The sequence below is a fragment of the Rhinatrema bivittatum genome, chromosome 8 (assembly GCF_901001135.1).
Source record: "Rhinatrema bivittatum chromosome 8, aRhiBiv1.1, whole genome shotgun sequence".
Lineage (NCBI taxonomy): Eukaryota > Metazoa > Chordata > Amphibia > Gymnophiona > Rhinatrematidae > Rhinatrema > Rhinatrema bivittatum.
The window spans coordinates 167,864,619-167,887,406 of NC_042622.1; the positions used below are offsets into that span (position 1 = coordinate 167,864,619).

The window sequence follows — 22,788 nt, forward strand, 5'->3', positions numbered from 1 at the left end:
TCATGTTCGCATTTTCTGTTGATAAACAGAGATGAATTCGCTGTAACCTGTGGGTGATGTCATCCAGCAGCACCAAATGGACCTCTCTCTCATGGATAGAGATTTTGCTCTACTGAGCATGTGCAGGAATTCCTGCTCAGGCGTTGCCTTGTGAGCCCCCACAGTCTTTTTTTCATCTGAGCACTAGTACAGATTGTACCTCTTCTCTCTGTTTTTTCTTACAAAATTTCCAAACTTTATCTTTTAAAATTGCCTCACTGCTTCAGTAGCCACCAAACAGCATTCTTCAGTGCTACCTTTTAAAAAAAAAAAAGATTTTTTTGACAGAATGTCTTCTAGGAAAAAGAAAAGCCACAGTAACTGGTTTTAAAGACTCTGTGTGGCAGGAAAATGTCCATTACGGATGTACACCAACTCTGCTACCATTGCCTGGGTCCAGACCCCAACCAAGCGAATTGTTACAATTGTGGATGGATGTCCCCTGTGAGCGCAATGGTTTAGGGCCTGGAAAATGGAGGAACTGCGCAAGTTTAGTTGACAAAGATACACGGGTGGTATTGATTTCATGTGTGAAAGTAAGTTTAGGAAGTGGTCAATGCTGAATATAAGAGAATTGTACATTTGTGCATTTCACCCTAATTGGACTCATCTTTTGGGTAATTCAGATTAAAGAAGATCACATGGTGGTGCAATCCCTCTCCTCGAGACCAGAACAGCTGTCTTCTGCCAGGCATCCAGTCTGTGCTTTTAAAAGACCTTCTTTCCAGAGACACCCCTGCGAATTTCCAGGAAAAATCAATACGTCTCTTACAGTCGCTGGGTTTCCTTGTGAATTTTGAGAAATTGACTCTGATTCCGTCCCATGAAATTAAGCTCATTGGGGTGTGCTTAGATTTTCTGCAGAAGAGAGCTTTCCGTTCTTCAGGTCAAGCTCAAACTCTCTAGGCATTGGCCTTACAGACTGTTGACCATGGATCCATCACCTGCCAGAGAAGTGCTGGTCGTTCTTGGTTACATGGCGGCAGCAATCGACATAGTCTCGCTGACCTGCCTGTACATATGTCACTTACAGTGGGGCCTTCTATTCCAATGGGCTAGCTGACTCTGCCCTAACAATCAAAGTACAGATTTCATCAGGAATTGTGTTGGTGGCTAGACCCCCTTCATTTTATAGGAAGGAGCACCACTCTGACAAGCTCCTTACCAAGTACCCTTAGTAACGGATGCCTCCACAAAGGCTTGAGGGGTGCTCAGAGGCCCCTTTCAAACTCAAGGGATGTTAGCCTGGAGTCACTGAACTGGAAAGGTGGTGAATGTGAGAAGAACCCTCCTTATGCAGAGCATATAGCTTCGAAACGTGATATCACATCAGGTTTAACTCTGATAAAAGGAAAGTAAAATTTTATAATGTGATGGATGTTTTATGTGCATAAAAGAAATATAGACATTGCACCAATTATTATAACTCCAGCTATAATTGTGCTCAATTAATGAAAGCATCATGCTGGTCATGTGAAGGTGCTGCTTTGAAATAAAAAAAATATAAATGCATGGTGAATGCTTTTTGTTTTTGCGAACTATTTTGGGTGCATTCAACTTTGACTTCAGTGAGAGTATGACTCACTCAAATATGTAACATGGAAAGTAATATTCCTGGTCGCAGTAACCTCAGCCAGAAGAGTCAGCGAACTTCAGGCTTTAGTTCATTATCCTACTTATGTGCAGCTCTTTTACACAGAAACATGATGGCAGAGAAAGACCATATGGCCCATCTGTCCAATTAATTTAGCATTACAATTCTCATCACTTTCTTAGAGATCCCCTGTATTTATCCCATGGTTTCTTGAATTCAGGTACTGTTTTTGTCTTCACTACTTCCACTGGGAGGCCTTTCCACACCCTCTCTGTAAAGAAATATTTCCTAAGATTACTCCTGAGACTACCCGCTTTCAGCCTCATCCCATGATCCTCGTTCTAGAGTTTCCTTTCCATTGAAAAAAGCTCATCTCCTGTACATGGAAACCTTTGAGAAATTTGAATGTGTCTATCATATCTCTCCTTTCCTCCAAGGTGTGCGTTGAGACCTTTAAGTCTATCCCATGTGCTTTAGAACAAAGACCACTGACCATTTTAGTAGCCACCCTCTGGACCGACTCCACCCTGTTTATATCCTTTTGAAGGTGCGATCTCCAGAATTGTACACAGTATTCCCAGTGAGGTCTCACCAGGGACCTATAACCTATACAGGAGCAATATATCACCCTCCCTTTTTCTGCTGACCATCCTCTCCCTATGCAGCCAAGCATTTTTCTGGGTTTTACTGTCGTCTTATTTACCTGTTTGGCCATCTTAAGATCATCAGATACAATTACCCCCAAATCCCGCTCTTCATTTCAGGCCAATACAGAACAGTGCGCTCGGCTGAGCCCCCATTTGGCCGTGCGCTTTTGACACGCTATTATTACCCCTTTCACTGTAAGGGGTAGTAATAGCACGTGGAAAACGTGTGGCCAACCCCCCCCCCCCCCCCCCCCCCGAAACTAATAGCGCTCATCACGTGCAAATGCATGTAATGAGCCTATTAGTTAGTCACCCAAAATACAGAAAGTAAAATGTGCGGCCAAGTTGTTAATTTCAGACGGCACTGGGCAAGTGTACAGAAAAGCAGAAAAAACTGCTTTTCTGTACACCCTCCGACTTAATTTCATAGCGATATTAAGTCGGAGGCCCCAAAAATTAAAAAACAAAAAAGTACTTTAAAAAAAAAAGAAATCTCCCCACGGGTTGGAAAATGGACACTCAATTTTGCCAGCGTCCGTTTTCCGAACCCGTGGCTGTCAGCGGGTTTGACAACCGACGCCGGTAAAATTAAGTGTCTGTTGTCAGACCTGTTGACAGCCGCCGCTTCCGCTAATAAGGAGGCACTAGGGAAGCGCTAGTGTCCCTAGCGCCTCCTTATTAGCACGGGCCCTAATTTAAATAATGAATCACGCGCCCAGGAGAGGTGCCTGAGCGGGCGCTCGCCTTGGAGCGCCGGCTCTCCCACGGAGTTTACTGAATCGGCCTGCTGGTTCTTAGAATAATTTCACCTCCAATACTGTATCTTTCCCTTGGATTTTTACATCCTAAATACATTACTCTGCATTTTTTAGCATTAAATTTTAGCTGCCAGACCTTAGACCATTCCTCAAGCTTCACTAGATCTTTCTTCATGTTTTCCACCCCTTCCTGGCTGTTCACCCTGTTTCAGATTTTGGTGTCATTGGAAAAAAGACCATCCTTTCTCAACAACCTTTCTGTTATGTCACTCACAAAAATGTTAAAAAGAACTAGTCCAAAGACCGATCTCTGAGGCCCACTGCTAGTAACATCCTCCTCTTCAGAGAAAACTCCATTCCTGTTCATACCCCAGATCAATCCAGACAAGTGGGTTTATGCATCCCTACCAGCAGATGGAGGCAGAGAACAAAACATTGAGTCACTGCTACATAACCTAGAACGCCACCTCCAGTCCGTCAGTATTTGTCTATCTCCAGTAGATGGTAGAGGTGCAACCCTGCAGTCTGTTAGTTTAAAAAAAAAAAAAAAAGTTTTAGATTAGGGTAGTAAGAAGACAGAAGAATTGAAGATGGTACTCCCAGAGGTGTTAGGTTCCTATGTGGGCCATCCCTCTGGTTGAGCAGGGGGTTGGAAATCCTTGGCTAGGCTCGACCCTTATTTTCCAGGGGGAGGGAAAGCCAGGGATCCTGGTTCCCTCACTCCTCCTGAGGCCCTGTCACCAGGCCGACTGATTGTAGCTTCCTGGAGCACCCAGAATCAGGTGTTTGGTTCTGGGTTGCTCGCAAGACTGTCTCTTTAAGAAGTGTGCTTTGTTTAAAAAAAAAAGTGTGGTTTTCAAGCCTGTGCTCCATCGGAGAACGGGAGCAGTTTGCTGGCTCGGCGTCAGGGTAAGTAGGGATCTGCGCGGCTTGGGCTGTGTTCAGCACCTGGAGCCGGGACAGCAGTGGCAGCAGTGTTTTTTCTTCTCCCGCTCAGGTTTATTTTTAGCCGCGGGCCGCTTGCGATCGCAATGCCGTTTCCCGCTAGCACAGGAAAGTCTGTCGGGCCTGCAGGGGAAGGCGGTTGTGCCTCAATACGGCCCTTCTCTGCTCTGGTTGTGCCTCTGGAGGCGAGGGAGCCTCTGCACAAGAATCAGGGGACAAGCACTGCACATGTGCTTCAGGCCCTGTGCAGGAGGCCCCAGGGGGGATGAAAGAGACGGCAGCTATCTTAGCTCCACATGGCAGGAGTCCTGACATGGATGGAGAAGGCAAGAATTCCCCTCCCCGCTTTCTCCTGTGCATCAGGGGCCCTGGAGGAGGAGGAGATGTGCTAGCAGATGCAGGGGAGGACCCAGCGCTTGCAGAGCAGGGAGACCTCAATAGATTTTCTGTGGATTTTGTTTTATTATTGCATGAGGCCTATCTTGCCAAGCAGGAGCTGGTGACTAAGCAGTCAGCCTTACAGATTTCCTGAAGCAAGGCTAAGAAGTCTCAGGCTGAGGCACATCTGAGGACGGGGGCATTTTGTGTCTGTTAGGTCTGGATCGATTGTGTGGAGATGATTCCTCCGAGGATTTGGATGGTGCTGATCTGCGGGGCGGTGATCTGCAAGGGGGTCTTCAAGTGGATCAAGGCGTGGAACCGGTGGCTGGTCCACTGGGGGGTTCGTCTGGCAGAAGGGGATGACCTGAGGATGGTCAGGTTATTCTGTAATGAGGAGTTGCGGCCTCTTCTCCCTCAGGTTCTGGAGGAGCTGGGGATTAAGTTTGCGCAGGAGGATTCCGACAATGAAAGGGTAAACCCGATGTTGGAGGGACTGTGTGGACCGCCAAGGGCATTCCCTTTGCCAAAGCAGGTGAAGAATCTGATTGACCAGGTGTGCAATTTCCCGGAAGCTGGATTGAAGGTGGTTAGGGCTATGGCCAGGTTGTATCCCTTGCCGGAGGACACCCTAGAGCTGTGGAAGCTGCCGAAGGTGGATGCAGCGGTGTCAGCGGTAATAAAGAAAAAGACTATTCTATGGCAGGGTTGGCAGCCTTGAAGGATGTCCAGGACCGGAAGCTGGAGATCCTGTTGAAGAGGCTGTTTGGGGTCCCAGCTTTGAGCCTTAGAACAGTCTGCACTAGTCTGATGCAGAGGGCTTGTAGGTGCTGGATGCAAAACGCACAGGAGAAGGCCTCGGGAACCTCTGCGGATTCTCGCCAGAATGCTTAGTTGGAAGCAGGAGTGGCCTATGTGGCGGATGCCCTCTATGATATGCTTCGTACTTTGGCTAGGAATATGGTTTCTGCAGTAGCCTCGCGAAGGCTCCTATGGTTATGAAATTGGTCGGCGGATAATTGGTCGAAGGCGCAGATTTGTAATCTCCCCTTCAAAGAAAAGTTGTTGTTTGGGGAGAACCTGGAGAAGCTAAAGGAAATAGACTGTCCGAGGATAAGAAGGGAAGACCTTCCCATCTCACATTTGCTTCCATGAGATGAGATGAGATTTCACTCTCACAGAACCTCTTCCGGTTCTATGCAGAAGCAGGGTTCAGGAAGGCAACAGTTCTTTCGAGGCTTCCGTAGACCAGCCAGAGATAGTTCCGGATAGGGTTCTGGAGGTGTGAAGCCCGTCCAATGAAGGAAGGCTGGTCCACTCCTCCCTGGTGGCTGTCGGAGGAAGTTTGTCCTGGTTTTATGAGGAATGGACCAGAATCTCTTCAGACCAGGAGGTGCTGGAAGTAATAAGGGACGGCTACGCTTTAGGATTTTCTCGTCCCCCTCAAAGATGCTTCATGGTGTCTCATTGTGTTTCACCCGTCAAGCAGGCAGTGGTGTGGGACACTCTGCTGCGGCTTCATCGATTGGAAGCCATCATCCTGATCCTGCAAGAGGAGCATAGTCAGGGAAGGTATTCCGTTTACTTTGTGGTTCCTAAGAAGGAGGGCTCGTTTCGGCCCATTCTGGATCTGCAAAGGGTCAAAGCGGCATTGCGAGTGCCATGCTTTCAGATGGAAATGTTGCGGATGGTGATTGCAGCAGTGCACAAGGGGGAGTTTCTGGCCTCCTTGGATCTAACGGAGACATATCTCCACATTCCCATCAGGCCAGATCATCGGAGGTTTTTTACTTCACAGTGCTAGGAGAGCATTTTCAGTTTTTAGTCCTTCCCTTTGGGCTAGCTACTGCTCCGAGAACATTCACAAAGGTGATTGTGGTGGTGGCGGCGGTGGCCCTCAGAAGAGAAAGCAAAGTGGTGCATCCATATCTGGATGATTGGCTCATTCGGGCAAAGTTGGAGGTGGAGTGCCTCTGTTCCATTCGGCGAGTGACAGAGTGCCCGGAGTCCGTGGGCTAGGTGACAAACTGGGCAAAGAGTCATCTGGAACCATCCCAGTCCTTGGATTATCTGGGAGCTCAATTCAACACCAGGTTAGGCAGGGTGTTTCTTACCTCGGAAAGGGTGCTCAAGTTACAGTCGCAGGTGGTTCAACTGAGGGATCGCTGGTCCCCAAGGTCTGGGATTATCTTCAGGTGCTGTGGTCCATTGCTTCTATGCTGGATTTAATGCTATGGGCTTTTGTGCACATGCGTCCACTCCAGAAGGCACTCCTGTCCCGTTGGAATCTGAAATCGGAGGAATTTCAACTGCCCTTGCCACTCCAGGAGGAATCCATGTCCGGTTTCTTGTGGTGGCTGTTGCGACCCAGTTTGGAGAAGGGAGTGGATCTGGAGGTTCCGGACTGGGTGGTAGTGACCACGGACGCCAGTCTCAGCAGTTGGGGGGTGATGTGTCAAGATTCTGCAGCCCAAGGGCAGTAGTCTCTAATAGAAGTGTCCTGGTCAATCAATCATCTAGAAATGAGGGCGGTTTGGAGGGTGCTGTTCTTTCTTTCTTGGATTCAGGGACAGGCGGTACGTGTATTCTTGGACAATGCAATAGTGGTCTATATCAATCGGCAGGGTGGAACGAAGAGACACTTAGTGGCTCAGGAAGTTCACAAACTCTTTGCCTGATCAGAAGTTCATCTAGTAGCTCTTGCAGCCTCTCATGTGGCAGGAGTGGACAATGTGCAGGTGGATTATCTCAGCAGACAACAGCTGTATCCGGGAGAATGGGAGCTATCAGCGGAGGCTTTTGCAATCTTTCTTTTGGCGCAGGTGGGATGAGTCCCAGTTCGATTTCATGGCAATGAGGAAGAATGCCAAGGCAGCCAAGTTTTTTCAGCCGCTGAAGGGAGTTTAGCTCCACAGAGCTAGACGCCCTAGTACAGCCATGGCTAGAGAGGCTCCTGCTAGATGTCTTTCCTCCGTGGCCATGCGTAGATTGAGTGTTGCATCGCATTGAGCAGCATCAAGACGAATGATCCTGGTAGTGCCAGAGTGGCCATGCCAGCCATGGTTTGCAGATCTAATTCAGCTGGCGGTAGGCAGGAGCGTTCTGTTAAGCCACCTAGGGGAGTGCTGCGTCAGGGACCCATCTTGTTGGAACAGGCGGATCGCTTCTGTCTAGTGGCTTGCCTTTTGAGAGGCAATGTTTCCGCTTGAAGGGGTATTCCGAGCCAGAGATTACTACTCTTCTTCAGGCTAGATGATACTCCACTTCTTTGGCTTATATCAAAGTTTGGAGAGTGTTTGTGTCCTGATGTGGGGTGCATGGTGAGGATCACTTACAGGTGAATGTTGCCCAAGCCTTGACTTTTTTGCAAGAGGGCTTGTCAAAGGGTTTGGCCTATAATTCTCTCCAAGTCCAGGTTGCAGCCTTTGGGTTGCTTCAGAGGGAGGTTGCAGGAACAATGCTTAGCATCCAGATGTAGTACGTTTTCTTAAAGGAGTAAAGCATTTGCATCCTCCAATCTGTAGACTTTGTCCGTCTTGGAATTTAATTTGGTTTTGCAAGAACTGTGCGGCCTCCTTTCGAGCCTTTACAAAGGGCTTCTTTGAAGGACCTTGCCCTGAAAGCAGTGTTTCTGGTGGCGATTTGCTTGGCAAGACGAATTTCTGAGCTCCAAGCCTTTTGAGAATTTCCGAGGATGGTGTTTCATTGAGGGCAGTTCCTTCCTTTTTGCCCAAAGTAGTGAAGGCCTTTCATCTTAGCCAGACAGTAGAGTTGCCAAGGTTTTCACACTTGATGTCTGATTCTCCCCACGCAAGGGAGCTTCATCTTTTGGATATGCTTCGGGTTCTCCTAAGATATCTCAAGGTGACTAATGGATTCCGATTGTTGGACCATCTTTTTGTTTTGTTCAGTGGACCAAAGGAAGGTTGCAAAGTGACTAGGAGTATGATTGCTCGTTGGTTAAAGGAGGCGATAGGTTCAGCCTGTATTTGTAAAGGTTGGTTGGTTCCTGAGGGATTTCGGGCACATTTCACTAGGGTTCAGGCAGCCTCCTGGGGTGGAATGTCAGTTGGTATCACTGCAAGAGATTTGTCAGGCAGCAACTTGGTCCTCTTTCCACACTTTTACTAAACCTTATTGTTTGGATGTCAGGGCCCCAGGGGAGGCTCCTTTGGTGAGAGTGTGTTTGCATGCAGGTCTTTCAGGATCCCACCCAGTATAGAGGGGCTTGGGTACATCCCACTTGTCTGGACTGATCTGGGGTATGAACAGGAAAAGAAAATTAGTTCTTACCTGCTAATTTTCGTTCCTGGAATATTGTAGATCAGTCCAGACTCCAGGCCCATTATGATGAATTTTTCGAAAGACCTCTCCTGATTCTGGATCCTTTGGGTGATGCAGATTTTGTTTTGGGCTGCAGAATAAAATTGTATATAGTTCTCAGTTTTGTTCAGACCCAAAATTCCATTTATTTCTTGGCTCTAGTTCAGGGGTCTGTTTTGGTTGGGAGTTCCAACTTGTTCCCCAGCTCGCTTTAGAGGGAGAGCTCCTTGAAGTTTGGGATTAGACATTTTGGCTTGGGTATAGGTCAATACTGAGGGACTGCAGGTGGCGCACTCAGTTATGAAGCAGAGCCTCAAAGCTTTGTTCTCTGCCTCCATTTGCTGGTGGGGATGCTTAAACTCACTTGTCTGGACTGATCTGTGGTATGCCAGGAATGAAAATTAGCAGGTAAGAACCAATTTTCCTTTTACCACTAACCTTTATTTCCCACTCAGCCAGTTTCTAATCCTGTCAATCACTCATACAAGGGTGCACAATGTATTTATATGTTTTCTGTGCGGAACAATGTCAAAGGTCTTGCTGAAATCCAAGTACACTACATCTAAAGATGTCCCTTGATCCAACTCTCTGGCACCCAATCAAAAAAACTGATCAGATTTGTCTAACGAGATTTACCTCTGGTAAAACCATGCTGCCTCCGATCTTGCAATCCTTTGGATTCCAAAAGTTACTCTATCCTCTTTTAGCAGAGATTCCATTAGTTTGTTCACCACAAAGGTCAGACTAACTGGTCTGTTGTTCCTAGCCTCCTCCTTACTTCCACTTTTATGAATAAGGAACCAAATCTGCCCTTTTCCAGTCCTCCAGAAATACTCCAGACTCAAGGAAGTGTTGAAAAGGTCAGCCAACGTAACTGCCAGGGCATCTTTAACTTCCCTTAAGGCCGGATGGGATACATCCAAGATTATCTACTTTTAAGTTTTATTTATTTATTTAAAATCGTTTATATATCGCCTATACAAATGTTATGTGAAATTTAAGCAGTTTACAATATAATAAGAGTAGAGTACAAAATTCATAAATAGAGTAAAAGTAGAAGAGGAAGAAATTAAAAATACGAGAGCATAATACTATAAATAGAATAAAATGTGGTTAAAAATAATAAAAATAGGGAGAAATGTAGAACTCATGGTGTTTTGTAGGATTTGTTAAAAATGGAGGAGAAAAGATAAGTTTTGAGCATTTTTTTAAATTCTTTGTTTGCTATCAGTCTAATGGCGTCGGGATGCGAGTTTCAGAGAGTAGGACCTGTGACCAAAAAGGCATGCTTTCTTGTAAGGTCCAGTCTAGCCATCTTTACAGTAGGAACTTCTAATAGTCATTTGTCTATTGAGCGTAATTGGCATGGCAGTTTAAGGAGGAACAGAGCCATATTGTAGATGGGTTGTAAATTAAGTTATGAATTATTATTGTCAGGACTTTGAACTGTATACGTTGTCAGATCGGAAGCCAATGACGAGCTTGGAGAATCGGGGGTGATGTGATCTCTATGATTTGAATTAGTGACAAGACGAGTGGAAGTGTTTTGGACTAATTGAAGGGGATGGAGTGCAACATCAGGAAGACCTAGGTAGAGTGAGTTAGAGTAATCTAGTCCTGTTAAAATCAGAGCTTGTGGAACTGTACGGAAGTTGTTAGTGCAGAGAATGTTATTAGACATAAGTTCAAATCTAGAATTACTCCAAGATTGCAAGCGTGATTTGCAATTGGAATGGTACAGTTTTCGAAAAATTCAGGAGGTGCACGGTAGGAGGGCTTGAGGAATGGTAGATAAATCTTTTCAGTTTTTGAAGTGTTTAATTTGAGGCGATAGTGAGATAATTATGAATTAATGGTTTTGAGATATAGATGTATTAGTGAAAAAATGTTTGACCAAGACAAAGTATAAGGTATAGCAAACTGGATGCTATCTGCATAGATTATAAAATGTATTCCCAGACCTGCAAGCAATTGACAAAGAGGAAGTGAATAAATGTTTAATAAGATAGCAGATAGACAAGCGCCCTGAGGTACACCTGAGTTAGTATAAGGTTGACTTGTTGAGGGAGGTTAGATAGAAAAGATTTAAACCATTGAAGAACAGCACCTGTGATAGGAGAATATCATGGTTTAGTGTATCGAAAGCCGCAGATATGTCAAGAAAAATCAGGATGTAATTGATGTTAGCGTTGAAGCCAGGGATAATGGAATGGAAGGAAGAAAGAAGCAGAGATTCTGTGCTATGTCCTTTGCAAAAGCCATGTTGGTTTGGATGAAAGAGCTTATTATCATCAATGTACTCAGTTAAGCTCTTCTAGCTGTGAGAGAGAGTTCTGTTCAGTGCCACCTGATGACGTCACCCACCTGTTGTGGCTAATTCATCCTGCTATCTATGGAAAACACCATTTATGGTAAGTAAACTTGCTTTATCCAGACTGAGCAGAGGTGGCGTTGGGGCAGGGTTTGAACTTACTTGAATTCTTCGTAAAACGTGGCTGTATGGGTGTAAATTTTATATAAAATTTTCTGTGCACTGAATAATAGGTGTAACTGGTGTGCGGCAGATTTGGTGGCATAACTTTCAAAGTGGACTTCCGCACACAAGTTTGATTTGAAAATCGGTAGCTTAACGCACACGTTAGAGGTGATGTTTTGAAAATGATCCTCTTTACTGCTGCTCGGTGTAAAATATCTCCCTCTGACTGGATACAGCTGTGCCTTGGGGTGCCAGGGACAGCCAGTAATCACCCTCTATAGCAGCTGCCATAAGAATGTTTATGGCCCTGGAGGATGAGTGTTTGCTCCCTCAGCTACTACAAATTGTGGTGAATGAACAGAACAAAATGGCTCAAAACTGATATTCTAGCGCGGGACCTGGGGACTTGTGGGAGTCTACTGTCAGCAGTGTCGTGACACAGCATTTCTTGATGAACTCTTGTCTCTCATGATCTTTATTTAAACCCAGTGATGTGTGAGGAATCAAAAAGCAGACGAAATCCAGGAGTAGAGCATCCAGTGTTCACCTTGAAGATGGCACAGGGAGTCGGCAAAACTCCGTTGCTGTGTGTGAGAAGGCGCTGGAGTTGGAGAGCTGCATCCAGTTCTTGACCCCAGGCGTTCGTGTCAGCATACATAAGGAGGGCATGTGGGAGAAATGGGAAAAATCCAGATCTGATGGATCTCTGATTGGACTGGGATGGCAAGAGTGTATTTCCCTCCTCTTAAAAAACATGACATCTAGAGCACATAATGAACTGGATGCAGGCCCCAAGGGGTTAACACGTTATCACCCTGAAGAAACAAATTAAAATGCAAGCTTTGTGTGAAAAAGGAAAGCTGGGCTTTGGGCAAATAGAAGAGCCTGAAAACAGATGGTGGAATTGTAGGACCTTTAATAAAAGGTCCAGTGATAAGTAAAGGCAATATAAAAGAACAGGAAGTTGCCATCTATCAGTGCTGGTGGCACTGCAGGAAATTGTCAGGGGAGAGGTATTTGCACGGCAGTTGCTATTAGCAAAGGTTGCTGACACATTGGACAAATAAGCAGCATGTGGGCCTCTTCAGCATTTTATCGGATAAAGCGATCAGAATAATACGTCTTTTTTTCAATTTTCTTATGCAAACAAACTGATTCGTCAAATGCCCCACAACATTGGGGACCCCATAGTAAGTAGCCCTTCGGGGAGTCACGTGTGAGTGATGGGTTGGCAGTGGACAAAGGACAATCCGTTTGTTTGATCTCGTGAGTGTGCATGCATGTCTCCAGTTGACAGGGGTGTGTGACTGCTTGTGTACACATGTCCAAGGATGGGATGTGTATGCACTGCTGGCTGGAGACCCAGCTCCTGTTGGCTCCCGTCCTAGCAGGTGCCCTTGTTGGCCATTAGCTGCTTAGTTTCTGTTCAGAGTACAAGAGGCTGGTGGCTTCAGAGGCTCGGCTCCTCTTCTGCAAGTGACACTGGTGCCTGCTATAATGAGTGCCAGGACCCCTCTTCCTTTAAAGAATGGGAGAGCTTGGCTTGGTTAAGTTTTTTGCATTGTCCGTTCCCACAAACCGGGTGTGTTCTCTTCCATAAACATTTGGCTCCTTCAGGGCTTCATCCATCTTGTGTTCCTGGTAGAATAATTATTCAGTTTGTTCTCAGAACAATCATATGGTACCTGGCTTCAAGTGAATTGCCCAGAAGGGTTCCTGCATTCCAAATTAATTGGGTAAAGCTGTTACACTGCTCACTTCCTTTGCAGTATTGTTCAGATGGAAATCCCCTTTAGCCAGGCATTGCATATGCAAATCCCTGCTTTCTCACTGGCACTGCCTCTTCTCACAGTCAACATGATTTTGTCCTCACTTGCAAGTTCTCCATTTATTTTGAAACACTAAATGATACATTTTTCTTTCTGTATCTGGAATTTTGTTTTCAGCTTTTTTTTTTGCCCATCCTCGGGGCAAATTGTTTTGAGATCCTGGTTCCTGTTGGTGTCCCATGGTGCATTGGGGGGCCTTGAGGGCTATCAGGAAGTGTCTTGGCTCTTGAGTACTGGAGCCTGAGCACACCACTCCCCATGCTTCTGCCTGTATTACCTTCACCCCCACCAGACAAACTTCTGAGCCAGTGCCCCAAACCACAGGACTGGCCGAGTCTGATAAATACTACTCTCTGAATTACTGAATAAAATCCCTTGCCATTGCCTCATTCTTTGTGAGCACTGGTCACCTCTGAAGACTAGGCCTGTCGAGTCTTGAAAGCTTCTTTCTGTGCTGGTTCCATTAAAAGCTTTCCCTGCCTAGATAGATGCCAGGTTTCTTCAGCAGCAGTGTGGGATGTCAATTTTTAAATTGATAAACTCGAGTTCCTGTCCATGGTCCAGTGCTTTACTACAAATATATAAGCCATCTCGTCAGCTCAGATCTTCTCAACAGGGACTGCTCGATGTGCCTTCGGTTAGACGTGCTCGCCTTACAACAACCAGGGTCTCTGCCTTCTCGGATACAGTGCCTATATTTTGGAATTCCTTACCCTTGGAACTCAGTATGTCAGATTGCACAAAACAGTTTCGACGACTTTTAAAAAGTTTTTTGCTAAAACAGGCATTTAATTAAGAACTTCAGTATTGACCCTCTTACGTTATGTGGCTGCTTGAGATTTTTATTATATTATTTTATGTTTTATTATGTTATTTTATATCATTAAATGTTTTATTTTGTTTGTACTTTGCTTAGGCCATTCGTGTTAAGCGATAAATAAATTTTAATAAATGAAATGAAAAATGAAACTCTACACACAGTTAGTAGCAAGAACAACATTTCAGAATTTATGCTGGATGTTTAAACTATGGAAGCCTTGATTTTCTCGTACTTCCTCTGCCTCTCCAGTCATCTTGTGTGTCTTAGCACCAGTCTTTGCTTTCTGACAGTAAGCTGTGCCATTCATAATTTAATTGGCCCTCCCAGAATAAAAGGTCAAGGTACAATTTTGATGGTTTACTATCTCTGAGAAGAAAAACAGTGTTGTTAATGAAGTATGAGATTCAAGTCCAACAAATTGTTCTGCAGCAGTCTTTAATTTTGTAGACTGTGCTTATGCCTAGAGAGGAACACAGCTCGTGCACCTCTGTCTTGTCACTTGTTTCTTAGCATGGGAACAAGAATTTCAGCGGCTCATCCTAAAGAGAGATGATGTCTTAATTGAAATCCTGGGATGATATCGGCAGCAGTGTCTGTCCCAGAACCTCATGGCAGTGTTTAAGGTCTGCTTGAAGATCTTTCATCCGGTGTCAGGGTCTCTAGGTAGAGTTGCATCTGCTGGTGCTCTCCGGTTTTTATTAAGGGTCGATGACATTGGATCCTTTATTCTGCCTTCAGACCAATGCAGAGAGCATGTCACCAGGGATTAGAGAGAAAAAGAAACTACCTCGCAGCCACCCAAACGTAAAAAATGTTTTGCAAACACTTTCTACTTGAATAAACACACATTAGACCTTGTACACATGCTGGGAACACCAACGGATGAGAAAAGGATTCAGTAAAAAAAAAAAAAAAAAAAAGGACCCTATGGCATGGTCTGATTCAAAGTCCTCAAGAGATGTTTGTTTGCTGCAGATCTGCTGGCCAAGAATGGAGTTGAAGGATTAAGCCTTAAGAATGATTGCAGAGCACCACAAATGGTGAGAGTTGATAGGATGGAATAATGTCCAAGAATGAGAGCCTAGAAGGATGATTGTGGGAAAAGGTGGCTCTGCCCTGTCCTATCACAAAAGAGGTTGCTTTATCAGGAGGGGGTGGAAGTGGATGCGATCATGTTATGTATGGCCTGGAAAGAGAAGCTGAGCTGGTTTTTCCATGTCTGAGAGCTGCTCATTAGTGTATCCTGGGCTAAAACTGGGGACCCAAAGGATTTGGCACTGCAGCCTGGGGAATATTGTGCAGCAGTTCTCCTCTGCTCAGAAAAAATCAGGCGATGGGGGAAGTGAGGGGCTGCCTGCTCCTGTGTCTCTTTTCTGCCTCTCCTTCTTCTCATTATCCCTCTTTCGGAGCCTAACACACAGCAGCGCCAGCACTAATTACAGGGTGTTGAGAGAAAGTGGTTGATGTAGGGTCAGCCAGGAATTAGACTGTTGGATCTGATGGGACTCTGCCTTACTTTAACTTAAGACATTTATATTTAAGAGTAAATGGTTACAGACATAACATGATGTAAGCTGCACATGTGATCTGTAATTTTGGTAAAATTTGTAGCACAAGTATTATGTTGGAATAAAGCCTGTCACATTGGGCTGGGTCTGTGACTGTTGCACTGCAGAACAGGGGACGAGGGTTCAGGTGCCCCCTCTGACTGGGCCAGTAAAGTCCTAGTGCTCTCAGGCCCAGGGAGGGGAGGGAAGACAGCTGCCAGTCCTGTGACAGGAACTCGGGAGGAAACGCCCCAGGCTCTTATCTGAGGAGGGAGGGGGATCAAAGAGGAAAAAAAGAGGAGAGTTTGTTGTGGGTGTGGTGATTTTCATGCTCTCTCTCATTCCTATTCTGCTTTCACTGCTAAATAAAAGCGTTTACAAATGGGACTGTCTGCTATATTCCTTATGGAGGAAAATTTGAGCTTTACTAATTTGCTGGTGTCAATAATTGAAACAATCCACTGCTGCATTTTATATACCAGAAAAACTACATTGGTAGCATTTGGTGGGAAATGCACAGCGGAGAGGAGAACTGGCATTGGACACAGGGAACTTGTGAGGTGCCAAGATGGCACACCTGTCTCTGTCATGTCAAGGACACAGGATTGTGAATGGTTTTACCATATGTGCCACCCCCTGTAATTTTGTTTGTGATCAGAGCACATTTCTTGTGCATATTCATGAGAAATATGAGTAATGCCAATTTTCCTAGCATGCAGCAGATGGACTCAGGACCAATGGGTATAGTATACTCCTGATGGCAGTTGGGAGATGGAGTCAGATTTCAATCTGACGTCAGCCTACATATACCCATGCAGGAAGCTTAGCTCTTCAGTATTTCTCCGTCTCCTAAGCAGTTAGGGACACTACACACACTTGCACAGGGTTAGAAAATCGAGCCCCGCTCTCCTGCGGTGATACCTAAGGGTATCCTCCCCCAGTCGAGAATACCTGAGGTGATTTCCGAGATCCCTCAGAGGTAAACCTCGGTCTGGTAGCCGATTCCCAGCATGGACTTAGCCCCAGAATGGCTGAGAGGCAGTGGATGCAATATCAAGCACGGCGGTGAAGGTATTTTCCCTCTCCTCCTGCAGCTGGAGACGTCCCGGCACGAGACCAGGAAGCGCCGAGACAAGGTAAGGTAGAAAACTTTCTTAAAGTCTCCGGTCTCCGAGGCTCGGCTAGCCGCAAAGATAGCCCTTCTGGCGTCTGTTAAATCAGGTTGAGCAGCCCCGTCCGGGCTAGACCCTGATCCGGTGCGAGGGTCCTCCCACGTGGAGACCCTCCTGGGGGTCGCCATCTTGCCCGCGTGGTCGTCGGCACCATTCCCCCCCCCCCCTTGATCGCAGTATTGTCCGCACAGCAGCGAGCCGGGCGCACAACGGACTTGTGCGCACAGCGGTGTACGCATCGGTGCCATGCGCACGCATCCACGCTAAGTGCACGCATCCCCACTAAGTGCACAAATAGCGGCCTGCACGCACATCGTCGGTGCACCTACGTGCACAGAGTTTTGAGCCACTCCACACGCTCAAATCATGGCACCGCCGGCCAAGAAAGCCAAGGGACAAGCCCTCTGCCCAACCTGCCACCTGAGAGCTGCGCAACCCGAAGTGGCCTCTGCCCTATACCTGCAGTGCGAAGAGACTCTGGGAGAACCAAAGCAAGGCCCCCCCTCAGCCAGTAGGGGAATCCAGTTCCACCAATGATAGTACCCCGGACCTCTATATCTCTGGCTAGGCTCCTCCTCAGATGGGTACCTCGGAGAACTCCGCTGGATTCAATATGGACCCAGGGACCTTTTCCTGGGTAGAATTCATCAAAGGGCTGCAAACCTTTGTCCAGGTGCAATCAGTACCGCCTGTGACACCAGAACCGCAAGACTTTCCAAGCCCTCCTTGGATCCCCTGAGACATGCCACCTCCGGGCAAAAGCCTCCCCCTAGGGGACGCAGACACCTCGGGGGAAGGGGAAATCCCTCCAGGGATGGAACCATACCAAACCATGTTGCGATTCTTCTCCAAAGATGAGTTACCAGATCTCGTGTCTCTGTGCCTAAAGACGCTGGCCATTCTGGGCGCAAGTACCACAGTGGAGCCAAAGATGAACCCAGTTTTAGTTAGTCTCATCAGGCCTCATGCTATTTCCCAATGCTGCAGGCCGTACAACAACTGATTGACCTGGAATGGAATGCCCCGGAGGACGGGCCCTAGAAGCCCTATACCCCCTGGAACCCACGGCCAGAGAACTCCTAGGGTTCCCAAAAGTGGATGCCATGGTCTCTGCCATCTCAAAGCGCACTACCATCCCAGTCGAAGGAGGAGCTGCTCTCAAGGATGGCCAGGACAGACGTCAGGAATCCATCCTTAAACAGTCATTTGATGTCGCAGCAATGATCCTGCAGATTGCTTCCTGCTGCGCAGTTGTGACACGTGCATGCTTGCTTCTCTCCAGGGATGCAACCACTTCCACCGAAACATTAGAACCAGTGATATCCTTCCTCACCGATGCAACCTCGAATCTGGTGCGCACCTCAGCCAGGGTTGTCTCATCCATAGTAGCAGCCAGAAGGCAACTATGGCTCCGAAATTGGTCAGCTGATGCGACCTCCAAGACTAAACTCACGAGAATGCCTTTTAAAGGATCCCTCATGTTCGGAAGCGAACTGGAGAAGTTAACCAACAAATGGGGCGAATCCCCAGTACCTCAGTTACCAGAGGACAGGAACAAAAGAAACCAACACTCCTCTCCCCGAAGAACCAAGGGCAGAGGAGCCCAGTGTTTTAGACTGTACAAAAATACATACCAAGCACCTTGCCCCGCAGGCAGGGGTCAGTCCTTTTGGAACAGACACAACAAGAGGGGAGCTGGCTCAGGTACAGGCCCCGGCCGCACCCTGCAACGAGAATCAACAGACCCATCCACAAGAAGAAGCCATAGGGGGCAGACTTACCCTCTTCTACCAAAGATGGGTCGAGATAACGTTGGACAAGTGGGTCCTAACCATCATTCGAGAGGGATACTACCTGGACTTCCACAGCATCCCTCCAGACAAATTTATGAGATCACCATGCCACTCCCTCTCCAAGAGGATGGCAGTGGAAAACACACTGATAAAATTACTCAGCCTAAAGGCTATAACCTATGTGCCCACGCACCAGCAAAATACTGGTCACTATTCCATCTATTTTATCGTCCCCAAGAGGGAGGGAACGTTCCGGCCCATCCTGGACCTCAAGACCATCAATCGCTACCTGAGGGTACCACACTTCCGCATGGAAACCCTACGCTCAGTCATAAGGGCAATACAACCGGGAGAATTCCTGACTTCTGTGGACCTGTCAGAAGCCTATCTCCACATCCCGGTCCATCATGACCATCAGTGCTTCCTACGCTTGGCGATACTGGACCATCATTACCAGTTCTGGGCACTACCCTTCGGACTAGCTACTGCCCCTCCGGACATTCACCAAAATCATGGTGGTAGTGGCGGCGACACTGAGGAAAGAAGGAATCCTCGTACATCCGTATCTGGACGATTGACTGATCAGGGCAAAATCTCCAGAGGAAAGTTATCAAGCGACCACCAGAGTCAAGAATCTACTACAGAATCTCGGGTGGGTCGTCAACACAGCCAAGAGCTGCCTGCAGCCCTCCCGGTCGCTAGGGTACCTGGGAGTCCGGTTCGACACCAAACAAGACAAGGTTGTTCTTCCGCCTATAAGGAGAAGGAAATTGATGGACCAGTTGCGAAACTGTTGAACTGTGCTCGCCCCAAGGTATGTGACTACCTCCAAGTCCTTGGTCTCATTACATCGACTCTAGAAGTCGTCCCATGGGCAAGGGCCCACATGCGCCCACTACAACATTCCCTATTGTCACGATGGAACCCGATGTCCCAGAGCTACTCCATTCGCCTCCAGCTACCGGCAGAGGTTCGAACCCATCTCCATTGGTGGCTACAGGAAGACCATCTGAGCAAGGGAGTAAGACTATCACCACCGATCTGGGTCTTGCTCACCACGGATGCGAGCCTGCGAGAGCGGAGAGCCCACTGCCAGGAACTGACGGCCCAGGGACAATGGGACAAAGAAGAGTCGGGATGGAACATAAACCGGCTGGAAGCCCGAGCAGTCAGACTAGCCTGCCTATGGTTCAGTCACAGACTCCGAGGCAAATCTGTCAGAATCATGTCGGACAACGCCACAACAGTTGCCTACATCAACCGCCAAGGAGGAACCAGAAGCCAACAGGTGTCCCTGGAAATAGACCCCCTAATGGCGTGGGCAGAAACAAACCTGCAAGGGATCTTAGCCGCCCACATCGCGGGAAAAGACAATGTCACTGCGGACTATTTTCAGCAGAGAGAGTCTAGACACAGGGGAATGGATGCTGTCGACCACAGCCTTCCAGTTAATAGTAAACCGTTGGGAAACCCCAGCCATGGATCTCCTGGCAACCCGGTCCAAAGCCCAAGTTCCTAAGTTCTTCAGCCGCAGACGAGAACCGCAATCCCAGGGAATTGACGCCCTCGTCCAGACCTAGCCTCAGGAAGACCCGCTGTACTCTTTTCCCCCATTGCCAGTACTGGGAGGGATCATCCGCAAGATAGAACACCACAGGGGCTTAGTACTTCTAGTGACCCCGGACTGGCCAAGAAGGCCTTGGTATGCAGACATGCGAAGACTTCTTGCGGGGAACCCTCTGTGCCTACCTCCACACAGGTCCCTTTTCCGGCAAGAACCAATCCTCCACGAAGACCCAACTCGATTCTCTCTTACGGTCTGGCCATTGAGAGGACTCGCCTGAAGAAGAGCGGATATTCTAAGGCAGTGATTGACACCTTGCTCCGAGCACGCAAGTTTTCCACGTCTCTAACTTGCATACGAATATGGAGAATATTCGAAGCCTGATGTGAGGACCGCGACATCCTTCTGCGGACAGTCAAAATCCTTATGATCCTGGAATTTCTGCAGGACAGATTGAAGAAGCAGTTGTCTCTCAACTCCCTCAAGGTTTAGTTGGCCGCGCTAGCCTGCTTCAGAGCCAAAGTGGACGGCATCAGTCTATCATCCCATCCAGATGTTTCCGCTTCCTGAGGGGGTCAAGCAAATCCGACCTCCACTAAAGTGGCCGGTGCCCCTTTGGAATCTCAATCTAGAACTAGACTTTCTAGTGGGAGCTTCCTTCAGACCTGCACATGGCCTGTCACTATGGCTCCTGACCTTGAAGACTGCATTCCTAGTGGCAATATGTTCAGCCCGTCGCATCTCCGAGCTTCAAGCACTATCCTGCCGGGAACCGTTCCTCAGATTCACTCCGGGATCCATACAGCTTCGCACTGTCCCCTCCTTCCTTCTGAAGGTGGTTTCTCATTTTCATCTAAAACAAACCATCCCGCTGCCATATCCAGACGAACATAAGGACTCTGAAGACTGACGCCTTCTTCGCCATCTTAACGTCTGCAGACTCCTAGTCCGATACCTGGAAAGATCGGAATTCGTACGAAAGACGGACCACCTATTCGTCCTTCACAGCGGGAAGAAACAAGGGGAAGTGGCCTCGCGGGCAACCATAGCCCGCTGGATCAAAGAAGTAATCAAGGCAGCCTATGTAGAGGCAGGGAAGCCCCCACCTCTACAAGTCAAGGCCCATTCTACAAGGGTCCAGGCAGTGTCCTGGGCAGAAACCAAGATGCTGTCACCCGCCGAGATTTGTCGGGTGACGACGTGGTCCTCAAAACATACCTTCTCAAGGTTCTACCGCCTGCATGTCCAGGCCCGGGAGGACACAACATTTGCAAGGGCAGTACTAAGTGGGCCACGGGCAGCCTCCCACCCAGTTCCGGAGTAGCTTTTATAGATCCCATTGGTCCTGAGTCCATCTGCTACACGCTAGGAAATGGAGAAATTACTTACCTGATAATTTCGTTTTCCTTAGTGTAGACAGATGGACTCAGCATCCCGCCCACAGCTGCCCCAAAATCCGGAAACCTCGGGTGACAATCCCCGAGAGCAAGTCAAGCACAGGTAAGCCAGGTATTACTCCTAGTTCAAGACACCCATAGTTGCCAGGTGTCGGCGTTTTTCGGTTCAGTGTACTGGCGGTCTCCAATTTGGAAATCAGTTTAACCAGTCCTAGTTAATCAAGTTAGCCAAGTTAATCAAGTTATTAAAACACACATATATCCATGATTGCTTTTCGAGGAGAATACTGAAGAGCTAAGCTTCCTGCATGAAATCTGACTCCATCTCCCAACTGCTATCAGGAGTACACCATACCCATTGGTCCTGAGTCCATCTGTCTACACTAAGGAAAACAAAATTATCAGGTAAGTAATTTCTCCATTAGTGTTGGCAATCTAGTGATGTAACTGGTGAACTGAACATGCCCAAAGTGTTGCCAGCTGTCGCATCTTGCCCCACATGAGTGATGCATCCTAGTGAACTCATCCTGCCCAAAACATGCCAGGTGTTGTCTCTTAACCATAAGAGGGTGAGGCACCCTGGTGAATTGAGCTTCCTGTCCAAAGTGTGTGAGATGGCATTACTCACAGCCCATGGTTAATTCGTACCTTTTCCCCAATCCTTCTGAAGCCACAGTCTTGAAATCAAAGTAGATCTTGAAGGGGAAATAACTGGTTGATTATAGAAGCAAAAACCATGCAAAATGCCATCTACTCAGACCTCGCTATATGGTCAGCTAGGCACCTAACCTCTGTTTGTTAAGTTTAACTCTTCTGTCCTTTATCTCCGGCTAACCTAGCCCCCAAGTTCATATTACCCTGTTGACTGTAATTTTGCCTCTTGTTTAAATGGTTTGTTAAGTTAAAACCCCCTTGTTCCTTGTAAACCGACATGATATGATACGGTTCATGAATGCTCGGTATAGAAAAGTGTTAAATAAATAAATAAATAGCCCTCTGCTAAATCTGGTTTTAGTTTACTTTCATTTTGTTTTACTGGAAAGGAATCCTAGCATGCAAATCACAGGTTGTAAAATGCGCTTTCTGCTCAGTTCACTGACTACTGTTGCTGATTCTGCCACTGGCTTGTGTTTTCTGTCAGGTGTCCGTTGGTGAGAGCCTTCAGAAGGAAGCTCTAAAGAAGCGAGTGATGAAGCAGGTATGCTACCTGGCCATCTGTGGGAGACAGAAATCTTTGCCATTGCTTAGGAAAAGTCAGAACCTTTTGGAGTGCAATTTTTAAAGGGATGTTACCAGTTGATAATAGAGTTAGTTGTTGAGATCAAAGGGTTTGAAAGTTGGCACCATACAGAGCTGCTGAATCTGGCTATGTTTAGGTGCCATAAAGGTAAGCATTTCTGGGGCATTACTTGGTTGTTGGAGTGGGGGTAGTAGGAGCGGTCAGAAAATTATGCATGTACATTAATTATTAAAATATATATATGTAGTTTCCGCCACCTAACCCTA

General features: G+C 47.1%; 1 protein-coding gene across 4 annotated transcripts in view; it reads left to right on the plus strand.

The window, feature by feature from the left end:
- Positions 1-22,788, plus strand: part of NSRP1 (nuclear speckle splicing regulatory protein 1) — a 69,004-nt gene that overhangs the window by 24,396 nt on the left and 21,820 nt on the right. For 3 of the 4 annotated variants that reach the window (XM_029611212.1, XM_029611215.1, XM_029611211.1), the window contains one exon: positions 22,424-22,480. In XM_029611212.1, the coding sequence (XP_029467072.1) occupies positions 22,424-22,480 (57 nt within the window). Of the gene's footprint in view, positions 1-14,772; positions 14,850-22,423; positions 22,481-22,788 lie in introns of those variants that run through there. The other variant, XM_029611213.1, reaches the window with a different exon arrangement.